General features: G+C 33.2%; 1 protein-coding gene across 3 annotated transcripts in view; it reads right to left on the bottom strand.

The window, feature by feature from the left end:
* LOC114347563 (rho guanine nucleotide exchange factor 18) overlaps positions 1–23,667 on the bottom strand; it is a 345,544-nt gene that overhangs the window by 266,312 nt on the left and 55,565 nt on the right. The window contains exon 1 of one of the 3 annotated variants that reach the window (XM_050649936.1): positions 21,469–21,608. The exons of the other annotated variants lie outside the window; for them this stretch is intronic. Within the exon in view, the coding sequence (XP_050505893.1) occupies positions 21,469–21,526 (58 nt within the window). The 5' untranslated portion in view covers positions 21,527–21,608. Of the gene's footprint in view, positions 1–21,468; positions 21,609–23,667 lie in introns of those variants that run through there. 3 annotated transcript variants of the gene reach the window in all.

The raw sequence follows: 23,667 nt of genomic DNA, 5'->3' as shown, positions 1-23,667 counted from the left end.
ATTCTAACTTGGGGTAAATATCCAGTGATACAAAGCAACTAGCATCTAATTTGTGATCTGTAGCTGCCGAAAAAATCTCCAAATGAGAAACTTGGTTAGAGGTGGACGTGCCAGAATTAACTCCGTTAATTTTAACGGTCTGAGGATCTGTGGTGATACCTAACTGATGTATTAAGTCACTTGTTACAAGAGATAATTGACTAGCATTGTCTAAAAGAGCTTTGACTTGGATTCTTTTACCAGAGTTGGAATAGAGATATACTTCAAGGGTACTCAATAACACTATTGAGTCGCTATGTGTTGTGGAAAGAACGTTCGACAGTGTAACTGCATTTGTGCTATGTTGGACATTGTCGACAACCTCAGGAAATGAGCGGGAAGTAGACGGGTAGTTGTCTACCGAACCATGAGAAGAAGAAATCTGTGTAGCAGAATTTACATTACTATTCCGGGACCTTGATGGTTGAGAGTGAGCATGGGGTTGAGAGACTCTGATGTCCATATGTAACAGGGAATTATGACGTTGATGACAGTACAAACACGTTTTAGTGCTTGGACAGTCTTTGATTAAATGTTTAATCCCTAAACAATTAAAACATAATGAGTGCTGCTTTACAAATTCACGTCTAGAGGCAACATTTTGGGACTTAAACTCTTTACAAGCATAAATAGAGTGAGACTTGTCTTTACAATATCCACATGACCTACTAACGAAGCTAGAACGAGATGATGCCAAATCTTGATTAGCATCAGTAAGAGTGTGACATGAAAACTTTTCATCTTTGCTAACTGGGGGCTTGGACCTATTAGTGGTGATGGAAAGCATTTCCAAATGACGGACTCGATTTTCAATCGCACTCATAAATTTGGAAACATCTGTCTGCTCAAGTTCCTGTTCTTGAGAAAATTCCAATTGGCGAAGTGTAGCATTGTCTAATTTCTGGCTGATAAGATGTATGAAGACTAAATTAAACAGCTTCTCGTGTGAGAAATTGAGATTTGTTAGAGCTTTATATGCATTAGAGACGGTTGTGTGGAATTCCCTAAGCTGAGTGAACGTTGCATTATTAGGCAACCCTTTGGAATCAACAATCTTTGAGAATAGTTGTTTAATAACAATACGATTATTGGAACACCTATTCACTAATGTAGATAGTGCAATGCCATAATTGGACTCAACTAGAGCGAGGTTCTCTATCAACCGGAAAGGCTCTCCTTTTAACAGAGAACGCAAATAAATGAACTTTTCTATGGTACTGAGTGATGCATCTGCATCTATGGTGCTAGTAAATATCTGAATAAAGGTTTGAAAAGTGTTAAAATCACCATGAAAATTTTCTAATTGGATTTGGGGAAGCTTTATATTCCTTTGCGTGGGTATATTTGGAGGAGATGGATTACCTTGGGTAAAAGAAGTAGAAGAACTGCTACCATCAAGTTTAGCCAAATGTTCCTCCAGGTTGGTGAGCATTTTCAAATAAGCATCATCGATTAAGTCCGTATTTTCGTCATCTGCAACTCCTGACGAAATGATTTCGTCCTGAGCTTCCCAGTACGAACTGTATGAGTTTTTTAAATATAATATTCGATCCTTAGAAGCGTACAATGACAGACTAGACAGGCTATTCTCAAGATAGTTTTGCAATTTGGTTAATTTGCCTTTTGCAGTTGCTCTATTTTTCTTCGCTACCTCCATTTTTGATTGTTAAAATACAGACAAACAAAACAAACAAACAAAAAATAAATCGATATCAAATAAAAATAATATTTAAAACTGCTCAAATGTAAACATATCAATCAAAACAGCCGCATCAATTCAATCACAACAAAATTGTGGTGTTCTACAAATATTTTATTATGTAACAATAGGTAAGTCTTAAACCAAACAAATAAAGGAAGAAACAGAGCGATATACCCATAAAATCTTATCCAAGCAGGTCGAAAATAACCAAAACTACTTATGTTTGCTGAACTAGATATTGCGACGTTGTCAGACTTTCTGAACCTATCCGAGATCTACAGAAAATCTAAAAATATGGAAAAATTACGGGATAAAAAGTATAAGATATTTTTGTGAGACTTAAACTAAAGAGATTAAAGCGATTACAGGTAGATAAGCCTTGAGAGAACTAAAACAATCGAAGGACCACTCACTTAAGAGAGAGAGAGAGAGGGAGAGATTCGGGCTAAAAGATAGACCACTTACTACGCAACAGAGAGGCTACGAGAAAGAAGAAGATCCGGCTCGAAGGACCACTTGTTGAGATAATACCTATCACAACATGACAATAGGACGTCATAAAGATCGTCCTAACAAAGAGAGAGAGACTGTACTACTAAAGAGGTGCTGGTTCTAAATGTAATGTATGAGGTTATCTACTTGTACCTGTAATAAAGGGGGTGAGAGAGGGATATTTAAACACTAAGGTTTAAAGGAGCTTTTACCATGAGTACTAACATTTTATTAAGAGGAAATATATACAAAGTAGAGTAAGAAAACCTAGGAGAGAAAGAGAACAAACATACATAAAACATAAATGGGTGGATGCAACACTAGCATTGATCCAGAGAAAACAAAATACCTACTGCAAAACTACAAAAAGTACTTACGAGCTACCAATGAGTCTTTCAGTCCATGTACGCACTATATTGTCTGTCCAAAGTCACTTGTTCCAGTTCCACTATCCAGTCTGGAGACGATGTGGCGATGGTGTGGTTGAAGGCAACAGAGTGTTGCGTCTTACTTGGGCTTGAGAAACAGGTGAGTGATGCTACCTGACACTTTAAAGGTGCAAGAGATAGAGAACTGTTGCGTTGCTCGTAACTCTGTTGTCCCTGGAGGACGTATAACAGATCGAGAGAGAAGTTTTCACGATTCACACTTTACTTTATCCTTGACGGATTCACTTTTTAGCGTCGAGTCTGGCAACGGTGTGTTGCCCAGATCTCGTACTGATATACTTGAGTGGGGCGACGAGATGTTGCCCTGAGCTAGATTGATTCCACACTGCCCTTTTCTTTAACGGGCGAGTTACCCTCTTGGTACTTGGAGGGTGAGGGAGGTACCGGGATAGAAAGTTATTTTAAGGCACATGCCTTTTTAGGCGCACACATTAAAAACTAACACTAAACTTGTCCTTTGTACATATTGGCACTGTTGAGTGTTGCAATCAAAAATGGAGCTAGGATTGAAAATATTTCAAAGTATTTTCCATGTTCGAATAATTATTCGAACAATTACTATAGCGGAACTATTGAGCTTTACCCTACTAATCAATCACCCTGTATTTTCAAAGTATAGTCCCATCTCTGCTCCAACTTTTACCTAAATACTTTTTTCGTATCTCTTTCTACACATGAAAAATGGACTTAGGACTAATGCCGCACCCTGTATATCAAGTTTTACGGTAGAAAAAAATAATCAGTGTAGCAGAATATGGCCATGTTGTTGGGCAATATAATTACAATGTAATCAGACTTTGCCTAAAAAGTAATTACTAATAATTAACAAAGTATTTTTTCGGAGCCAGATAGAATTCAGAAAATTCTTATTTGAATGTTTGTAAAATACCGATCCTATTTGGTCAGGTAAAAATTATTCAAATGTTTTGACGAAACTATTTAACAGTGGTTGGTGTTTGTTGGCAAACTTTCTTATGGTAGGGGAGCCCAAGCGGGAATTTTTGCAGTTACTCGAGGGCGTCAGATTATCATATGGGGAGAAACCTGGTACCCTGCAGATGTACCTCTACTATATATTAGCTCTTAACACAGGGAAGTTCGTTAAGGGGGGCCGAAAAAAATCTATCCTTAAAAATATTCGAAATTGTCAGATTAAGATAAGGTAATTTAAGTACATGCAAAAGAGTGTATATTTAAAAAATCTGACGATTTGAGCGGGGCGTAAGGAAATGGGTGAGTCAAAAAGTTTCACAAAAAAAGCGAATATTTCACGAAATGAACGTCAGATCGAAAAACTAAAAAATACGTCTTCAATTTTTTCAAAAATCTATCGAATGGTACTAAACATGACCCCCCACGGAGAGGGGTAGGGGGTAAATTTAAAATTTTAAATATAAACCCCGCGATATATTTCGCAAAATGAACACCAGATCGAAAAACTGCAAAATACACTTTCAAAATGGTTTTGAAAAATCTATCGATTGGTACCAAGCACCACCCCCCACGGAGGTGGGGTGGGGGTTACTTTAAAATCTTAAATGGGACCCCCAAATTTTTATTGCAGATTTTGATTCTTTACGTAAAAATAAGCAACTTTTATTTGAGACATTTTTTCGAATTATGGATAGATGGCACTATAACCGGAAAAAAACGATTGTTGGAAATGGGAAATAAAATTAAAAAATGGAAAGTCCTCACTAAAATGGAAAATTTTACTTTTTTTGGTTTTAGGACCTAATAATCACAACCCAATAGGTCCCCATAACGCTCGAGTGACTGCAAATTTAGCATACTTTGCTCCCCTACCACTGTATTCGCGTACTAAAATGCAACATACGGCCAATAATAATGTACTGTAGTAAGACCTGGTCACTTAAAATAAGAAAAAAGATTGTAGTTTTAGTATTAATAAGTAGTTCACAAATTACTTACATTGTTGCAAAGCAAAAGTATAAAGAATAGTTACCTGTAACAATAAAATAAGAATTAGTAAAAATTGCAAACAAGGTACATGATGGTTTCATTTTAATATTAATGTCAACATTTTGATATTTAACACTAGTAAGTTAGATATATTTTATATCTTTCCCGAAGTACCTAATACGTAAAATGCGAGGGAATGAAAATTATAAAGTTTTACAGTATGAGATTAAACAAATAGATGGAGCTTTAAAAACTTCTTATGGTCTTAAGCTTTTGACACCAAAAAGTGTCTAATACATATTCAGCCCTGTGATGGATGACCAAAGTTATCTTTAACGTTTGAGTTAAAGTTAAGATAACTCTCAGGGATAACTATGCCCATAACTATTTACGTAAATTCGGTGTGACGTATGCGTCACCGTTATGAGATAGTTATTTCTTAAACGTTAAAAGAGAAATAACATTTGAGTAACAAAGTTTGAAGTAACAAAGAAAACCTTATGTAGAAATAGTACAAGTTGGAGTGAGTGCGAGAGATTGATCGGAACATGACAGAGGATGGGAAGATAATCATAAAGATATAAGTAGGTATGGTTCTATGTTAATAAATTTCAACTTATATTCAACAATTATATCTCGATTTGATGTTTGTATGATCTTTAAAATTGTATTACCCTTCTATTCTTAAATTATTAGCTTTACTTTTAATTTTTAATTATTGTTTTAATCTTATTATTACCTACGTGCTTTTAATTGTTATTTCAGGTCTATTTTTTTAAATATTTTTAATTTTGTACTGCTTTATATTTGATATTAAATTAATAACATGCCGCACAAAATCTTAGGACAACCTGAAGCAGCGTTCTTTGTTTAATATTAATTTTATTTCTATCTAAAAGCAAGTCACAAGATGAACCTAACCTTGCACTTCCTTACATAACTACATAGTTATCTCATAACTTGAGCTTTAACGTCGCGTTATAAAGTGACAGTTGATATATCAGATAACTCAAGAACTGTCAAGAAATAACGCAAGTAGTTAAGTTAAATATGATACATCACTACATGTTATGTATGATACGTTAACTACAGGATAACTTTACGTTATATTTAACGTGAGTGATTCATCACAGGGCTGGTTGTATATGAATTGTAGGCTTATTGTTTAAACATAAGAATGGTACTTTTGACTTTTATATAATGGTAGGGGACTCCAAGCGGGGATGTTTGCAGTTACTCGAGCGCGTCAGATTATCATATGGGGAGAAACCTGGTACCCTTCAGATGTACCTCTACCATATATTGGCTCTTAACACAGGGAGCCCTCTTATTCGTTAAGGTGCCCGAAAAAAAAATCTATCCTTAAAAATACTCGAAATTATCAGATTAAGATAAGGTAAGTTAAGTATGTACATGCAAAAGAGTGTATATTTCAAAAATCTGACGATTTGAGCGGGGCGTAAGGAAATGGGTGAGTCAAAAAGTTTAACAAAAAAAGCGAATATTTCGCAAAATGAACATCAGATCGAAAAACTAAAAAATATCAGGGTTGCAAAAAAACATGTTTTTTTATTTTATACAAAACAAACGTTTTTTTCGTTTTAAACGGTTTTTTTTTGTTTTAAACATGTTTTTGTTTTGTTTTTATATTACATGTTTTAAACAAATAAAACGTAGAAAAAACATTGTTTAAATCATATTTTCTTAAAATGAGAAGGATCTTTTTGAGGAATTAGGCAGCACAGATACATATAATAACTTAAGGCCCATATATTGAACTTACTTGCCCATGATATAGAAGTGTCAGGAATAAAGAGTAGTAAAAAAATTGCAAATATTTCAGAAATGTACATGAAAAATACATTTTGCTAGCACAAAATGCCGAGAAGCTGGTGATTCTGCTCTTGTATTGCACCAGGATGTTCATTGGAATACTTTATCGGAATGCTTAGAAAGTTAGTTGGAAAACTGGCCAATATTATTTCACGTTTGCTGAAACAGTATTGATAAAGATGTAATAAAGCTTGTAAATGAAACAAATTTAAAGACAAATGCCTAAGACTAGGTATTTATAAAAATAAAGTATATTGCAGGGACAAAGTCCAAATACTTGCACTAAAGGAGAGGCTACAGAATCTGTAGCCTCTATATGACTAGAACTTCTGGAAGCATTTCAGCCTGAACATGCAAATGGCGAATTTTTGGTAAATGTTACGAATAAAGTGAAGGAGCTTATGGAAATGGCATTGATCCCGGTTCATTTTTTGACAAAGGACCCCGCAGAAACCTTATGGGAAATGGCTCTCTGTCAAATGCTCTGAAACTTTGGGTTCTGGTAGTCCTTGATGTGTAGAATAAAAGTCTCAATGGGTGCGTAGCTCCAAAAATCATGGTTTCAAAATACTAGCCTCTGAAGTTATAGGTACAGTAAGGACATGTAAATTGGAATAAATTCATTTTCTCGAGAACGGGTGACTCTGGAGATAAATTACGAATCAGATCGATTTTTATTTTTAAATTACAATTTTTGGCATATTATAACGTTTAAGTTTTCCCAGTGTAGAATTTATTTCAGTTTTCATTGCTACATGGATTTTAACTTATTTCCCTGTAGATTCCAGAATCTCTAGCGCCGTGTTTTTCTTAGAAACACATATGTGCTATCGATAGAGTCGAATGTTAGACTTTAATAGCTTTCTGGTGAATGATATGGGCCTTGCATCCCATAACTCATCTTAAGTATTAGGTTCGCTAAGCCCTTTTACGAGTGGTAAGGAAATCTGTTCTTGAATATCTCTCACAGTTTCCCATAATTTTGATTGGTCAAAACCCCACCACTAACAAAGGACGCCAAAGGTTCATAAAAACCACAAATTCTCAAAATTCTGCATCATTTGTGAGTTGAGTTAATATAGTGCAGTCATGTGATTTCCAGTGGCCATAGGTCTGGTAGACCCGACTCGTGTCGGTAAGTTTAAAAAAAAACAATCTTTTATAAATGCCTCCAATACAATTGCGTTATTCTATTTTTTAAAGGGTCCACCTTTCACCTTCCACCTTCCACCTATGCATTATGTTGTCCAGCTGCTATTTTATGAACACTGTTAAATACTATTATTCTTTCGACTGTGTCGTAAAGTTGAATTTCTTCATGGCCATCTTCCACACCTTGAGAGCCTGCCGGCTTACAAAGGGCCACAGATGTTTTAAGTAAGTCACTCATCTTTTACTTATTGAAGAAATTAGTAGAGACGCCTTTGTTATGTCCAGGGCAAGGACAATTTTGTGTTCTTTCGTGAAATAAGTTCAATGACCTAAAGTTTTCGCCCAGTTTGTGATAGTGACATTCTGAAAAGTAGGTCATACTTTTAGTATGAAGTTGATGATTATCTTTTTATTTTTAAATGGGTGATCATTTAAACTATAAACATTTACATTATGTAGATATTTTTCTTAGTATTATTAGAGTGTTATTAAGTATTTCCGTTTTCTTAGAGCCCATGAGTCAAATCATCAGTTAATATTACCTATTTATCTTTTGTTTATCGTCGTTTCATTAGCTCTATTCGCATACCATTCTTTATTCATTTAACATCTTTCATTGTAACAGAAGCCCAACCCAAAGAACCGCGCCCACATCTCTTCCGACTGAGCAACGTGGTCTTTGTTTCGTCAATGTAAACGATTGGACCTTTCCATCTTCGGTCATTCCTTATTCCATCTAAGGATAATATCGTCCTGATCCTTCTGGTTCAGCCTTCATGACCTCTTGTCCATCTGATCGTTATAATATATATATCATACTAGTGACGTCATCCATCTGGGCGTGATGACGCAATCGATGATTTTTTTAAATAAGAATAGGGGTCGTGTGATAGCTCATTTGAAAGGTTATTCAACTCTCTATCCATTAATATAAACTGTTACAAAATTATTTATACAGGGTGCCCAAAAATTTTGTTTAAATTAAATTAATTGAGTCAAAAAGAAGAATGTATATATGTAATTTATTTAACTCGAAATACATTTTACTGTTGTCCGCAAACAGGAAAAAATGTTTATTTAATAAATAAATATTGTTTTTCGCTTAAATTCAATATTAAAGCTGCCACCCACCTGCCTCTTAGCAGTTTGAGCATTTAATTTAAGCGAAAAGCAATGTTTATTTTTCAAATTAACATTTTTTTCCGTTTTCTGAGAGCAGTAAAATGTATTTCGAATTAAATAAATTATATAGATTCTTCTTTTTGTCTCAACTAATTTTATTCAAAAAATTTTTGGGCACCCTGTATAAATAATTATGTTAATATTTATATCAGTGAATAGAGAATTGAATAACCTATCAAATGAGCTGTCACATGACCCCTATTTTTATTTAAAAAAATCATCGATTACGTGATCACGCCCAGATGAATGACGTCACTAGTATGATATATATGCTAAAAAATTTTAATTTAAAAATGAAAATCGACGTGATTCGTAATTTATCTCCAGAGTCGGTCGTTCATTCTCGAGAAAATGAATTTATTCCAACTCAAACGTCCTCACTGTACCTATAACTTCAGAGGCCTATATTCATATTCACAAAGAAAATGAAAAAAAAACGCTTGTTTAATTTAAGTGTTTTAAACATGTTTAAAACAGTTGATTAAAACAAAATGTTTAAAACAAAACAACCCTGAAAAATATGTCTTCAATATTTTTCAAAAATTATCGAATTCTACTAAACATGACTCCCACGGAGAGGGGGGGGGGGTAAACTTACAATTTTAAATACAAACCCCGCGATATTTCGCAAAATGAACATCAGATCGAAAAACTGCAAAATACACTTTCAAAAATATTTTTGAAAAATCTATCGAATGGTACGAAACACGACCCCCCGCAGGGGTGGGTTGGGGGGTTACTTTAAAATCTTAAATGGGACCCCCAAATTTTTATTGCAGATTTGGAATCTTTACGTAAAAATAAGCAACTTTTATTCGAGATATTTTTTCGAATTATGGATAGATGGCGTTATAATCGGAAAAAACGATTGTTGGTAATGGAAAATTAAATTAAAAAATGGAAAGTCCCCACTAAAATGGACAATTTTACTTAACTTTTTTTGGTTTTAGGATCTAATAATCAACCCAATAGGTCCCCATAACGCTAGAGTGACTGCAAATTTGGCATACTTTGCTCCCCTACCACAACAGTAATCATATTAAACAAAATTCCACGCAAGCTAGGACTCTGACATGCCGGTCCTATCTTGCGTGGAGGAGGAGCTCTGAACTGAGTAGGGCTTTTCAGTACTTTTCAGTCTAGTACAGACTGGCCGAGGGAAGTCTTCAACCCCAACATGGAGCGTCCCAATATCTGACAGGGAATGTTCTTGTAGATATGCGGAACAGGTACGAATAAGATTCAACCGAATAAGTACCCGCGGATTAACTGAGGTCATGAAATAGGGTAGCAGCTATGTCATTATTGTGTGAGGTTTGGTGTACTCACAGGCGGCAACCACATTTTAGTTCGGCGATGATACTGCCATCTGACAGGCAACGGGAAACCACCTGATTATCTTCCTAGAGAGCGTTATGAAATGACAACTGAGCAAGAAAATTCTGTGGTCTGCAAAGACCCAACAGCATTACGTAGAAAACACAGCATAACAACATGGAATGTTAGGGGCTGTTAGAGCCAAGTAAACTGTATATTAGAATATGAACTGATCAACGAGAAGGTAGATATCTACGGGTTATCTGAGACACACTGGGAAGACATTGGGGGCCAAAGACATTGATAGGCCAATCACTACGAAGTTTTCATGTCAGGAGCTAACAAATCAGGACAAAAAGGCGTAGCAATATTAATTAAAAAACATTATGCAAAATACGTAGATACATAAATGCCTTCCAGTAAAGAATGGAATAATCAGTAGTAATTACACGAGAGCTCTCAAATTATCGATTTGTATCCCGAGCGACACTTTGACAGTTTTAATTTCATGACCCGAAGGGGAGTTAATAATTTCACGACCCGAGAGGGAGATAAATTATGTCAAAGTGTCACGAGGGCAAAGCAAATCGATAATTCGAGCTCGAGAGTAATTCGGTAAGATTATTTCATGAATAAAACTGTCTTTTTAAATCATTTAAACTAATATTTTATTGATATCTTCGCCTGAATATTTGCTAAACCTGTTTCTTGTTGTTCTCTGTGACAAGTTGTAAAACTTTCATAATTGCCATTAATGTCACTGAATGTATTTTTGCGTAGCAACGAAGGGCATCTGACGTAAAATACTTGACGACGGGAAATTATCAAAAATTATCGGGTATAATATCACAAGAGAGTGAGAATAAATTGAAAATAATGCGACAGTTTTTCGAAAATTTGTTGTCTGGCAATAGACACGAGAGCCCGCAGGGCTCGAGTGGCTATTGCCCAATGACAACAAATTTGAGTAAAAATGAAGCATTATTTTCTTATCTATTCTTACTGCCGTGTGATATTCGTAAGATTATCTTTTAATACGTATATTGTGGATATTTTCTTAAATGTGACAGTTGTCAAAACTAGGAAACTGGTTGCCATTAAACAGAAACAATCTACTTAAATAAATTCTATCGGTAATTTTCTACAGTAGATAATTCTCAGTATGTATAATTTTAATCTGATTGGACAGAAAACACGTGATTAAATATCTTACTATACGATTGGAAGTTAAAATCATCAAAAAATAATCGCTGTAATGTTTATTCTTGTAGGTTTCTATTAGTCGGAATCTCTATGAATGAAATAATCAAAATAATTAAATAATGAAATAATCAAAAATGCTAAACCAGCCAATATGCATATTATACAGGCCAACATCCGAAGCGGCCAAAGATATAGATATAGAAGAAGAAATAAGTTTACCACCTGATACATGAAACTATCTCCAACATTACTAAGAAAGAAGCAATGATGATAATAGGAGATTGAAATACAAAAATAAGGAAACCGAAAATAGGTGACCATTTGAAAGGAACGATAGTTGAGCATGGCTTAGGCGAGCGAGATGACAGGTGTGAAAGGACCTTAATTTATAATAAACACAATGTTTAAACATCATCTGTGAAGATTATCAACAAGATTTAATATATCAACACGATTTCGCCTGAAGGACGAAAATGGAAATAAAAAAAACGACGAGCTGAAGACGGCGAAAATATGATAATAAAATTTTATAGCCTCTCACCTTCGTGGATCGTAAATAAAAAAGAACTCCTAACCATAAAACTTACCCGATCTACGAAACAAACTCCTGCTAAGATTAAACGAGCACTTCTTTTTCAGATACATCTACATTCATCACAAAATATATTTTTCACTCACAGTGTTCTGAACGCGCCAACACAAAAAAACTGAAAAATTCAAGTTAAAAAAAAGAAAGAACATGTAACAACAATCTGGATAAGGTTTTAAAAATTATATTACTCGAGTACATGCATAATAAATGACTCTCCAACAGCCAGGGTACTGAAGGTAATACCTATAAGAAGAAATTGTAACTATTTCCTGCGTAGGATCTGGCTGCCATTTTTATTTATAAACAATTTAGTGTCAAAAAACGGAAAACAATGAAACTTATAGTTTTTTTAGTACACACATATTCGAGAGCATGGAAAAAGCTTTGAAATTGCGTGCTACAATGTTTGATATACCCATTTATTGTTAAAATAATTGGGAAAAAAAGTCCAAATTGCAAAAAAATTAATTTCGCAATAACTATTGTATAAATTAGTGTACAGCTTTGAAGTTTTTGTCAAATGGGGGTTCTTTGGTGCTTAATATGTGACAAAAATTTCAAAGCGATTCATTCAATTGTTTAAATTTTATTCAAATTGTTTATCCCAGAGAGATTTTTTTTACAATAACATAAGTCAGAAAAAATAATGTTAAATGAAAGAGCATGAGCTAAATTTTCAAATTGGTTTAAAAAAAGGTAATAAAAATGCATTTATTAGTAATAAATAATTGTGCAAAAATATCGTCAATTTTTCCTTATCAACTGTTTAATTTTTTTATATAATAAATTTTATATATTTATTACAATGTTTTATCAATTATTATATACATAACACTACTTAGTAGTTATGCACCTAAAACACGGTAAAAAAGTAGATTTAAAAAAACTATTTAAAAAGTTTATAAGGAAAAATAGACGATACTTCTGCATAATTATTTATTACTAATAAATGCATTTTTTATTCACTTTTTTTTAAACCAATTTGAAAATTTAGATTATGCTCTTTCATTTGACACCTGTAGAATGGTTCTAACATCATTTCTTTCTGACTTATGCTATTGCAAAAAAAGCTCTCTGGGATAAACAACTTGAATAAAATTTAAACAAATGAATGAATCGCTTTGAAATTTTTATCACGTATTAAGCACCAAAGATCCCTCATTTGATAAAAATTTCAAAGCTGTGTACTAATTTTTACAATATGTAGTTATTGCGAAATTATTTTTTTTGCAATTTCGACCTTTTTTCGCAATTATATTAACAGTAAATGAGTGTAACAAACTTTGTAATACGCCATTTTAAAGCCTTTTCCATGCTCTCGAAGATATGTGTAATAAAAAAACCATAAGTTTCACTGTTTTCTATTTATTTGAAAAAAAAAGGAAAAAAGGCCGTTTTTTGACACTATATTGTTTATAAATAAAAATGAAATATAAATAGTTACAATTTGTTCTTATAGGTATTACCTGTCAAAAAAACGCTTCAGTACCCTGGCTGTTAAAGTGTCACGAACAGGGTATATTTTTGCCTTATTACCCTGGCCTATAGGTATTTCGGTGTGAACGGTGAAAATTAGTATTAAATCGTTCCTTATCTATTTTCCATTGATTGTTTTATATATACAGCAGTATCTTATATTAGGCGCCAACGACCTTCCCTCAAGGATCTATGGAGGAGTATCACCGAGCCGCAAGCCCTTATCTCATGCCGTACTGCTACCCCATAGGCCGATCAGACACTAGCGTATTTCAGTCTAAGCCTCAGATCGATATGTTAGAATTTTAAACTGCTGCGTTAGCCTTTTTATTTTTCCGTTCATCGGATCAGAATTTGAACTCACATACAGTACAGTGAAGTGAAGTGCGGTCTACCTCCTATCCCGCTTGGCTATCGGATCGACTTTTTTCGACTGAATTGACTTTTTGTGGTGCGTAAATATACAACGATGGCGGTTTACCGACGCGCGAATAATTGCCCGGATCAGTGATATCCGGAAAATTCTTTAGAACGCACAAATTATACGAATATCTTCGGCAACTTTTTCAAGAATGCATAAACACACGCGAAATCCTTATGGAATGGAAAACATCATAATCACAGTATGTACTATACATAGAAAGGAAAATATAAACAATTGTGAAAATTATTATCGAGGGATATCTGTAACCGGATTTATGAGTAGAATATATGGAACGGTTTTGAAGAATTGAATCGAGAAAGAATATTTAGATTCTCAAGCCTAAAGAACAAGCAGGATTTCGGAGCAAAAGAACAAACATTTTCTCCTTAGCCAAATAATAGAAAAAAAAGCTTGAACGGAATCAAGAAATCCATGTGTTGTTCGTCGACTTACGAAAAGCCTTCGATAGCGTTCCACTGAAGAATCTGTGGCAATCAATGGAGACACGAATATTAATATAGAATTAATAAAAGCCGTCAAAGTACTATCCAATCAACCCATAACAAAATAAAAACCGTGACACATATAATAAGAGGGTTTGTAACATCAAAGGGATTGAGCAGGGATGTTGCCTGTCCCCCACCTTATTTAAAATATAACTCGAAAGCGCTTTAAAAAGATGGAAACAAAAATGTAGAACAATGGGAATATCCCCACCTTTGCAGACGATCAAGCAATAGTGCCTCAAGATTGCGATGATTTGAACCATACGACCCGAAAATTAATTGGAGAGTATGATATATGGGGTCTAAAAGTTAATAAAAAGACCTCATATTAGATCACAGAACCACGAGAAAATACTGCTACGACTAGAAATATCCAGGTACTAATATTTCGCATAATAAAACATTAGACACAGTGCTAAGAAAAAGAAATACGGCAAGTAGAAAATCCATTACAATGTTACACAGTATTTTATGGGGCCAATCCATCAGCAAAGAAAATATAAAGAGGATATATGAGACTATAGTGAAAAGACTCTATTTATACAGCTGTGAGGTATGGCAAATGAAATAAATATCATTGGCAACGCTGAGGACAGAGGAAATGGATTTTTTGGAAAAGAGCGGCAAGAATATCTAGACGAGAAATAATTAACAACGAACGCATTCGCGAAATAATGAGAATCAGACGACCAATCACAGGTGACTTATCAACAAAACAACTTATTTGGTTCGTACATAAGAAAGAATTGATGAACAACTAATTCCAAAGGAAATACTAAGATGGCAACCAGAAGGCAAGTGAAAACGAAGTAGACAGATATCTACTTCGGAAGGAATAGACGAAGAGCTGAGTGAAAGAAAGATAGAAGAGGACCTATGGAACGACCGGACTAAGTGGTGATTAGAAGTAGCAAACCGCGGAGAACGTTATAAACCGATATGTAATAAACTTACGTGCATAGAAATAGGCCCACTTAAAAATTTGGTCATATTTGATGTCTCATATTTCCTAAACCTGGTGGCCGATTTAAGTGATTTTTTGAACTTGTTATAGTCTGATACAGAACGTTTAATACAACTATGGTTCACAAAATAGGTCTACTTTCGACAGAAAATTTAACAAATTCTTACTGGAGGATAAAAAATTCGCCTCCTCTTACAGAATCTTTTGTCGATACGAATCTTTACCAACCTTATATTTCACAGCTACCAAAATTTCCTTTTTTCGAACATGACTTTGAAGTTCTGATAGACAAACCAACCAATATAATGCCATCTTATTCAGACTTGCCAACTTTAACAAATCTTATATTTAAATCCATACTAAACAAATTAGGGAAAAATTTAACAGTAATTTATACAGATGGATCAAAAACATATGAAAGTACTGGTTTCGCATTTTTTGTTTCAAACAACAATTATGCAGAAAAATACCGAATTCCGGATTGCTGTTCTATTTTTACAGCGAGGCTGTTGCCATACAGAAAGCACTAACTTGGTGTGCTTCTAATTATTGCGAGAACGTTGTAGTAGTCTCAGACTCTCAGGCAGTACTACAAGCTATTTGTAGCCATCCATTAGATAATTTCCAAAACTCCATTATTCTTGATATCAAAAAACATTACATAATCTAAAATCCACTAAAAAAACAGTTACTTTACTGTGGGTTAAAGGACATAGTGGGGTAGTTGGAAACGAAATAGTGGATGGAATGGCAAAAAATACATCCGAGATACCAGAAATCACAAACATTTTCAACTTCAAAGACCTATTTTCTATTATTAGAAGTGTTGGCGGGGAAATATGGAGGTCCAAATACGAAGATGTTCAGCAGACATCAAGAAATCATTACTTTTCTATTCACCCATTATTACCCAAATGTATACCTCATTTTAACTACAATTATAACAAAGTACATTCCTCATTAATAACCCGGCTAAAACTTAACCATGGCCTTTTTCCAGAGCATCTACATAAGAATGGAATCTATGAAACTCCCTTCTGTTCGTGTAACCATGAGTCCATCGGGGATCTGAACCATGTATTCTTTGATTGTCTTAATCATAGGGATCAGACTCGAAACTTATATTTAGGCTTAATTAACCTTAACATTAGCCTTCCAGTTAGCATCAGCAATCTTTTATCTTATTCTGACAAATCTATATTTAATATCTTAATCAAGTTTATAAATGATTCTAAGATAAAAATTTAAACATATCTATAACAAAATTCTGTGGCAAAAAGACTCTTTGTCTAATGCCATCTCTTTCTCTCCACACACACACATAGCCTGATCCTTTAACAATACCACTGTAATAGGGCTTTTCATCGATTGTCATTTGTTTCGAGCTTTTGTCATGTGTCACATAATATTAACATATCTACGTCATACGTCTTTGGTTTGTATCATTTGGTATACCAATAACGTATGACGTAGATATATTAATATTATGTGACACATGACAGAAGTTCGAAACAAATGACTGTGAATGAAAAGCCCTATAGTGTTGTTGCAAAATAGGTAAATTTTCATTGTATACCGGGTGTACCAATCAAACTGTGTTTTTTTCTCAAAGTTCGCATCATCCTGTGGAATATTCTAGCATTTATGAAATACTGAAATTAAAACCCAACTATAGCCTCAGGTTTTCTTAACATTCTGTTTTTTGATTAATTCATTTAATTTGGATAATAAAAAGTTAGGTACTTTAACAACTAGACATGTTCTTCATCAATACACGGTGTGTCTAAATAAGTGTGACAAACTTTAAGGGGTAATTCTGCATTAAAAAATAATGACAATTCGCTTTATAAACGTATGTCTGCAAATGTTTCGTTTCCGAGATACGGGATGTCGAATTTTCTCTTACAAACTGACGATTTATTTTATTGCTTTAAAACCAGTTGAGATATGCCAATGAAATTTGGTGGGTTTTAAGACGTAGTTATTGCACGTTTCTTGACATACAATTAAGGGGGGAAATAGGTTTAAGAGCCTGATTTTTCATGTTTTTTGAGATTTTTTTTAGGTAGAAAAAAAAAATATTTTTTTGCAACTTTGGGATCATTTTATACATATTCTAAAGTATATGTCCAAATTTTTGAAGTTATTATATTTAAAAATAGAGCAGTTGTAGGCCGCAACCCGTGGACGTTCGCCGCACGTATGCCGCTTGCGCGACATGTAGGTAGAGGTCGTAATTTCCGCCCAAAATCAAAAATCCAAAAATTTTTACGTTTATTATAAATTTCTCTTCGATATGAACCTCAAATCGGCTAAAAAAATCAAAAATTTGAAAAATTACGCAAGTTTGAAAACGTTTTTTTTTTCTTCAGTTATTTGCCTTAAAAAATGCACTTAAAACCCATTTTTTATTCCAATTGGAGGTTCATATCGAAGACAATTTAATAACGAACAATAATCACTTTGGTTTTTTAAAATTGGTTCATTCTTTTTTGAGCTAGACGTCACGCAAGCCGAAAAAAAGGAGTTTCGAGAAAAACTCGTTTGAAAAAAATCTCATAGATTGCGCTCTACGCGAGCGCGCTCCGTATAATTCTCAACTTGGGAAGGACTTCGAATTTTGCTTTGAAATTTTCAGAACACATTCTTGAAGAGTAATACTATCGATTCATGCTAGTTCCAAAAATTTGAAATTTTGAAACCTCTAAACCTATTTCCCCCTTTAAGAATTTAATATTCACCATTAGCGCGCGTACGTGTAATATGACCAATCATATTACCCGTATGCACGCTAATGGTGAATATAAAATTCTTAATTTTATGTAAAACAATCCGCTTAGAACCTACCAAATTTCATTTGCATATCTCAACTGGTTTTAAAGGAATAAATAAATCGTCAGTTTGTAAGAAAATAATTCAACATCCCGTATCTCGGAAACGAAACATTTGCGGACATACGTTTGTAAAGCCAACTGTTATTATTTTTTAATGCAGAATTACCCCTTAAAGTTTGTCGCACTTATTTAGAAACACCGTGTATCGATGAAGAACATGTCTAGTTGTTAAAGTACCTAACTTTTTTATTATCCAACATAAACGAATGAATCAAAAAACAGAATGTTAAGAAAACCTGAGGATATAGTTGGATTTTAATTTCAGTATTTTATAGATGCTACAATATTCCACAGGGTGATGCGAACTTTGAGAAAAAAACACAGTTTGATTGGTACACCCGGTATGCAATGAAAATTTACCTGTTTAGCAACAATATTATTACAGCGATATTGTTAAAGAATCAGGCTATAACATATTAAAAAAATCACTTAAATCGGCCAACAGGTTTAGGAAATATAGTCTGGGCTGATTATCGGAGAATAGGCCATTTTTGGGAAAAGTTATTTACCAGCAATTTTATTGCTGGAATCGAATTATAAGATCCTATATATTAATAATATAGGTATGCAAAGTCCTCAGATAGTGTGCTACTTTTTTTATAAACAAAATGGCGCCCGAAAATCGTGTTTTTTTCAATTATTGCTCTAGAACTCCGAAGATTTTACCTTTACAACAAAAACACTCAAATAAAAATTCACCGTGATTAAATTCTGCATAGAGACGTGTTTTTCCCGATCTGCTCCGACGAAAATTTTCCTCGGAAAATGCGGGTTTTCTCAACAAAATCTTAAATTTTCAAATAAAGTTTTAGATAAGTAATTATTTACCAATAATTAAATAATTTGGTGACTTAAAAGCCTTCTTGGTTTAGATTATAGTTCCAGAGGCTGGTGAAAATTAAACGAATATTTTAGCAACAATTCAATTGTTAATTAATAATTTACGGTCGCAATAATAACCAAAATAATTATGATACACTGATCAAACTTTGAAATCTTATAAAGATGAGATGCCTATTTAACATTTTGTTGACAAAATATAAATTTTTTATTTTTTTGCATAATCTTTAAATGTTTAAAAAAAATTAGTTATAAACAAATTAACGTTTCTCAGAAAGTTTTTATTATATTATAATTTTAAAAAATAGCTAAAATGCACATTTCAAATATCTTGAAAATGAATGCATTAAAACTTTTTTGCAACCATTTGCAAAAAAGTTATGAAACAGCAAAATAAACATACGATTACTACGGTGTTAATAATTTTTTTTAAATTCTTTCAAAGCGTAGAAGAGTGTTTAAAGTACAAGCTAATTATTTATAAAACAATATCGATTATCAGCTTAATGGTTATATTTTAATTAAATATTATAAATATATTTTTTTGTAATTTACACGCGCGAAAGTAGAAAAAAAGTATTTTTAATCTTCGATTAAAATATAACCATTGCACTAATTTTTGACATTCTTTGTGAGTAATTATATTGTACCATAGACTCACTTTTAAGCTTTGAAACAATTAAAACAAATTATAGACAATGGAGATATCGTATATTTATTTTGCTGTTTTATTTGCAAATGGTTGGACAATTTTTTTAAAGCATTCATTTTCAAGACCTATGAAATACGCATTTTAAGTATTTTTTTAAATTAGAATATAATAAACAATTTCTAAGAAATGTTAATTTGTTTATAACAATTTTTTTAAACATTTAAAGATCATGCAAAAAAATGAAAATTTTATATTTTGTCGACAAAATATTAAATAGGCATCACACCTTTATAATCTTTCTAAGTTTGATCAATGTCTCATGATTATTTTGGTTGCTATTGCGACTGTAAATTGTTAATTAACAATTGAATTGTTGCTAAAATATTCGTTTCGTTTTAACCGGCTTCTGAATTTATAATCTATACCAAGAAAGCTTTTTTTCACCAAGCTATATAATTATTGATAAATAATTACGGGCCCAAAAAATTTATTTGAAAATTCGAGATTTTGTTGGGAAAACCCACGTTTTCCGAGGAAAATTTTCGTCGGAACAAATCGGGAAAAGCATGCCTCTATGTAGAATTAAATTGGCGTGAATTTTTATTTGAGTATTTTTGGTGTAAAGTTAAAATCTTCGGAGTTATAGAGCAATAATTGAAAAAAATACGATTTGTTGGCGCCATTTTGTTTATAAAAAAGTAGCACACTATCTGTGGACTTTGCATACCTATATTAATATTATATAGGATCTTATAATTCGATTAAAGCAATAACATTGCTGGTAAATAACCTTTCTTTGTACTTTACTAATTAGACCAACGTATTATAACTATTTTTTTTAAATTTAAAGATTATGCAAAAAAAAGAAAAATTTATATTTTGTCGATAAAATATTAAACAAGCATCTCATCTTTATAATCTTTATAGGTTTGATTAATGTATCATGATTATTTTGGTTATTATTGCGATCGTAAATTGTTAATTAACAATTGAATTGTTGCTAAAATATTCGTTTAATTTTCACCAGCTTCTGGAATTACAATCTATACCAAGAAATCTTTGATGTCACTAAGTTATTTAATTATTGATTAATAATTACTTACCTAAAACTTTATTGGAAAATTATAGTTTTTGTTAGGAAAACCCGCATTTTCCGAGGAAAATTTTCGTCGGAGCAAGTCGTGAAAAACATATCTCTATGGAGAATGTAATTGCGGTGAATTTTTATTTGGGTGTTTTTGTTGTAAAGTTAAAATCTTCGGAGTTATAGAGCAATAATTGAAAAAGATACGATTTGTCGGCGCCATTTTGTTTATAAAAAAAGTAGCACACTATCTGCGGACTTTGCATACCTATATTATTAATATATAGGATCTTATAATTCGATTCCAGCAATAAAATTGCTGGTAAATAACTTTTCCATGAATTTTGCTAATTAGCCCAGAGTAATATGAGACATCAAAAATGACCAAATTTTTAAGTGTGCCGATTTCTATGCACGTAAGTTTAGTAGTATGTATGTCGGAGTATATTCTTAAGTTATACATACAGGTTGACTGCCGCTCCCTGCATTATCAAAGAGTCATTTGAGTCCTATTATATGGTACTCAGTCCAGAAGATAAACTCAAATACTGAGGGCCAAATTTGGTATACTCGGTATCACTAAAAAAACTAACAAATAAAAGTCATCATGGCCTCAGCTAGTTAGCAAACTTATAACAAAATAACTGATAACTAAGACCAATTTTTATCAACCTATGGAGGGCAGAGATCATTGGAGAGACTTGGATGATACCAATGTCCAGAAGTGATAAATAAAAAGCTTACCCGATCTATGAAACAAACTCCTGCTAAAATTAAACGAAAACTTCTTTTTCAGATACATCTACACTACATCCATCACAAAATATATTTATCACTCACAACGCGTGTTTGAAACGCATCGACACAGAAAAATTCAAGTTAAAAAAAAGAGCATAATAACGACAATCTGGATAACTTTTTAAAAATTATATATTATCTACTCGAATGCATATGCATAATAAATTAGGTATTTCGGTGTGAACGGTGAAAATTAGTATTAAATCGTTTCTTATCTACTTTTTAATTGATTTCGCCTTGAAAATGAAAATTTTTGTACAATTAGTAAGGCACACAGTACTGCTTACGTACTTAATGGTACATACCACATACTTAAGGTAATATACATAATAAAGATAAACGTGCGCGACAAAAGAATATACAATCAACTGCTTGAATATTAAACCGTGGTCAAAAAGAGATCAAGAGATATATAATTTAGCTCTACAGACCTAGAAGATATACTATGGTCGGTATACTATTTTCCATTCTTTCCTGTTTCCTGTTCTATTTTTCCAATTTAGGATTTTAAGTTCTTCTGTCTGTCAATATCCTTCTTCCATCTGGTTTTTCTTCCTCCTATTCTTCTATTTAGTAATCTTTTGGGTAGTCTCCTGTTTCGCATTATTTGGATATGTCCAAACTATCTCACGTCTTTTTTATTATAATGATGCTTCCGATACGGATATTCGGTTCTCCATACATCTTTTCTAGTTCTGTATTTATCTATGTAGTTCCGTCCACATTACATTCCATAGCTTTCCTCCAAATATTTTCCTTGGGATTTTTTCCCACACTTGGAGCGTGATTTGTTCGGATTACATGTAAAGCACCAAATTGACATGTAAAGCACCAACGTATCCACTATGTGGAGCAGTTACACGGAGCACCAACGTAATATGTAGATATGTGCCTTAATGCTATCACTGCTTATACTTATTAACTTTCTTACTTTATGAAAGTATTTCTTTATACTTCTCAACTTTCTTTCCTAAATGAAAGTATTTCTTAATATTTCTATGAAATCTTTTTACTTCTTATAACAGATGTATTTCTTTATTTTATTTATTATATCCGTCTCATCTGATCATGTATTTGTTAAAGTTATCCCAAAGTATTTTTATTGATTTGTTTGTTCTATTAAGTTGATATTTATCTCCAAGTCTTCTGTGGTGTTTCCAATGACCATATTATGTATTGCGTTTTTATCATACCTTCAACCTTGTTTAGCATGTAGACGATGTGGTCTTTCTTCTTCTTCTTCTTCAGGTGCCATCTCCGCTACGGAGGTTGGCAATCACCATAGCTATTTTAATTTTTGAGGCAGATCTTCCGATGCTTCTTCTGCCATCTATCTTTCCTTGCATTATGAGTCGCAGGATGCCATACTTCTCGCCCCGCATCACATGTCCGAGATACTGTAGTTTTCTTTCTTTAATTGTAAGTTCGACTTCCTTCTCTTTACCTATTCTTCTTAGTACTTACTTCGTTGTTCGTAACTCTATCTACCCAGGAAACCCTCATAATTCTTCTATAGGTCCACATTTCAAAGGCGTTAAGTCGTCTCATTGTCTCTACATTTAACGTCCATGATTCCACTCCATAGTATAGTACACTGTATACGTAACATTTTGTTAGGCGTACTTAAGAGCTAATGTTAAATCTTTGCTACATAGGACCTTTTTCATTTTCATAAAATTACAACGTGCTTTTTCGATTCTGACTTTGATTTCTGCAGTGTAGTCAATATTTTCTGTTTAAGTGTTCTTAGGTAAGTGTACTTTTTTATTCTTTCGATCTGCTGGCCCTCTACTATCAATATTTCGTATGTCGTCTTATCTTCTGCTAAAATTATTTGATCAGGCAAACAAAAGGCTATGGATATAGTTGTCATCAAGTTTTACTCCCGACTGTGCACATTTCTTGTTCTAGTTTTTTAGTGTTTCATCTATGTAAAGTTTTAATAAGGTTGTGACAGGGGCATCCTTGTCGAAGTATTTTAAACGGATCTAAGCAATTTTGCCCGGCTTTTATTCTACATTCATTGTCTTCGTAAAGTGATTTTAAGGCGTTTATGTAGGTAGGTGTTATCTACTCCGTGATTTTCCATTACTTATCACAGGTTGTTGACTGGGTCACTATCATAGACCTTTCAGAGATCCAAAA

This window comes from Diabrotica virgifera, chromosome 4 (genome assembly GCF_917563875.1).
Source record: "Diabrotica virgifera virgifera chromosome 4, PGI_DIABVI_V3a".
In the NCBI taxonomy this organism is placed as follows: domain Eukaryota; kingdom Metazoa; phylum Arthropoda; class Insecta; order Coleoptera; family Chrysomelidae; genus Diabrotica; species Diabrotica virgifera.
Note: the sequence above shows the minus strand (reverse complement) of the source record. Positions and strands in the feature narration are given on the sequence as shown.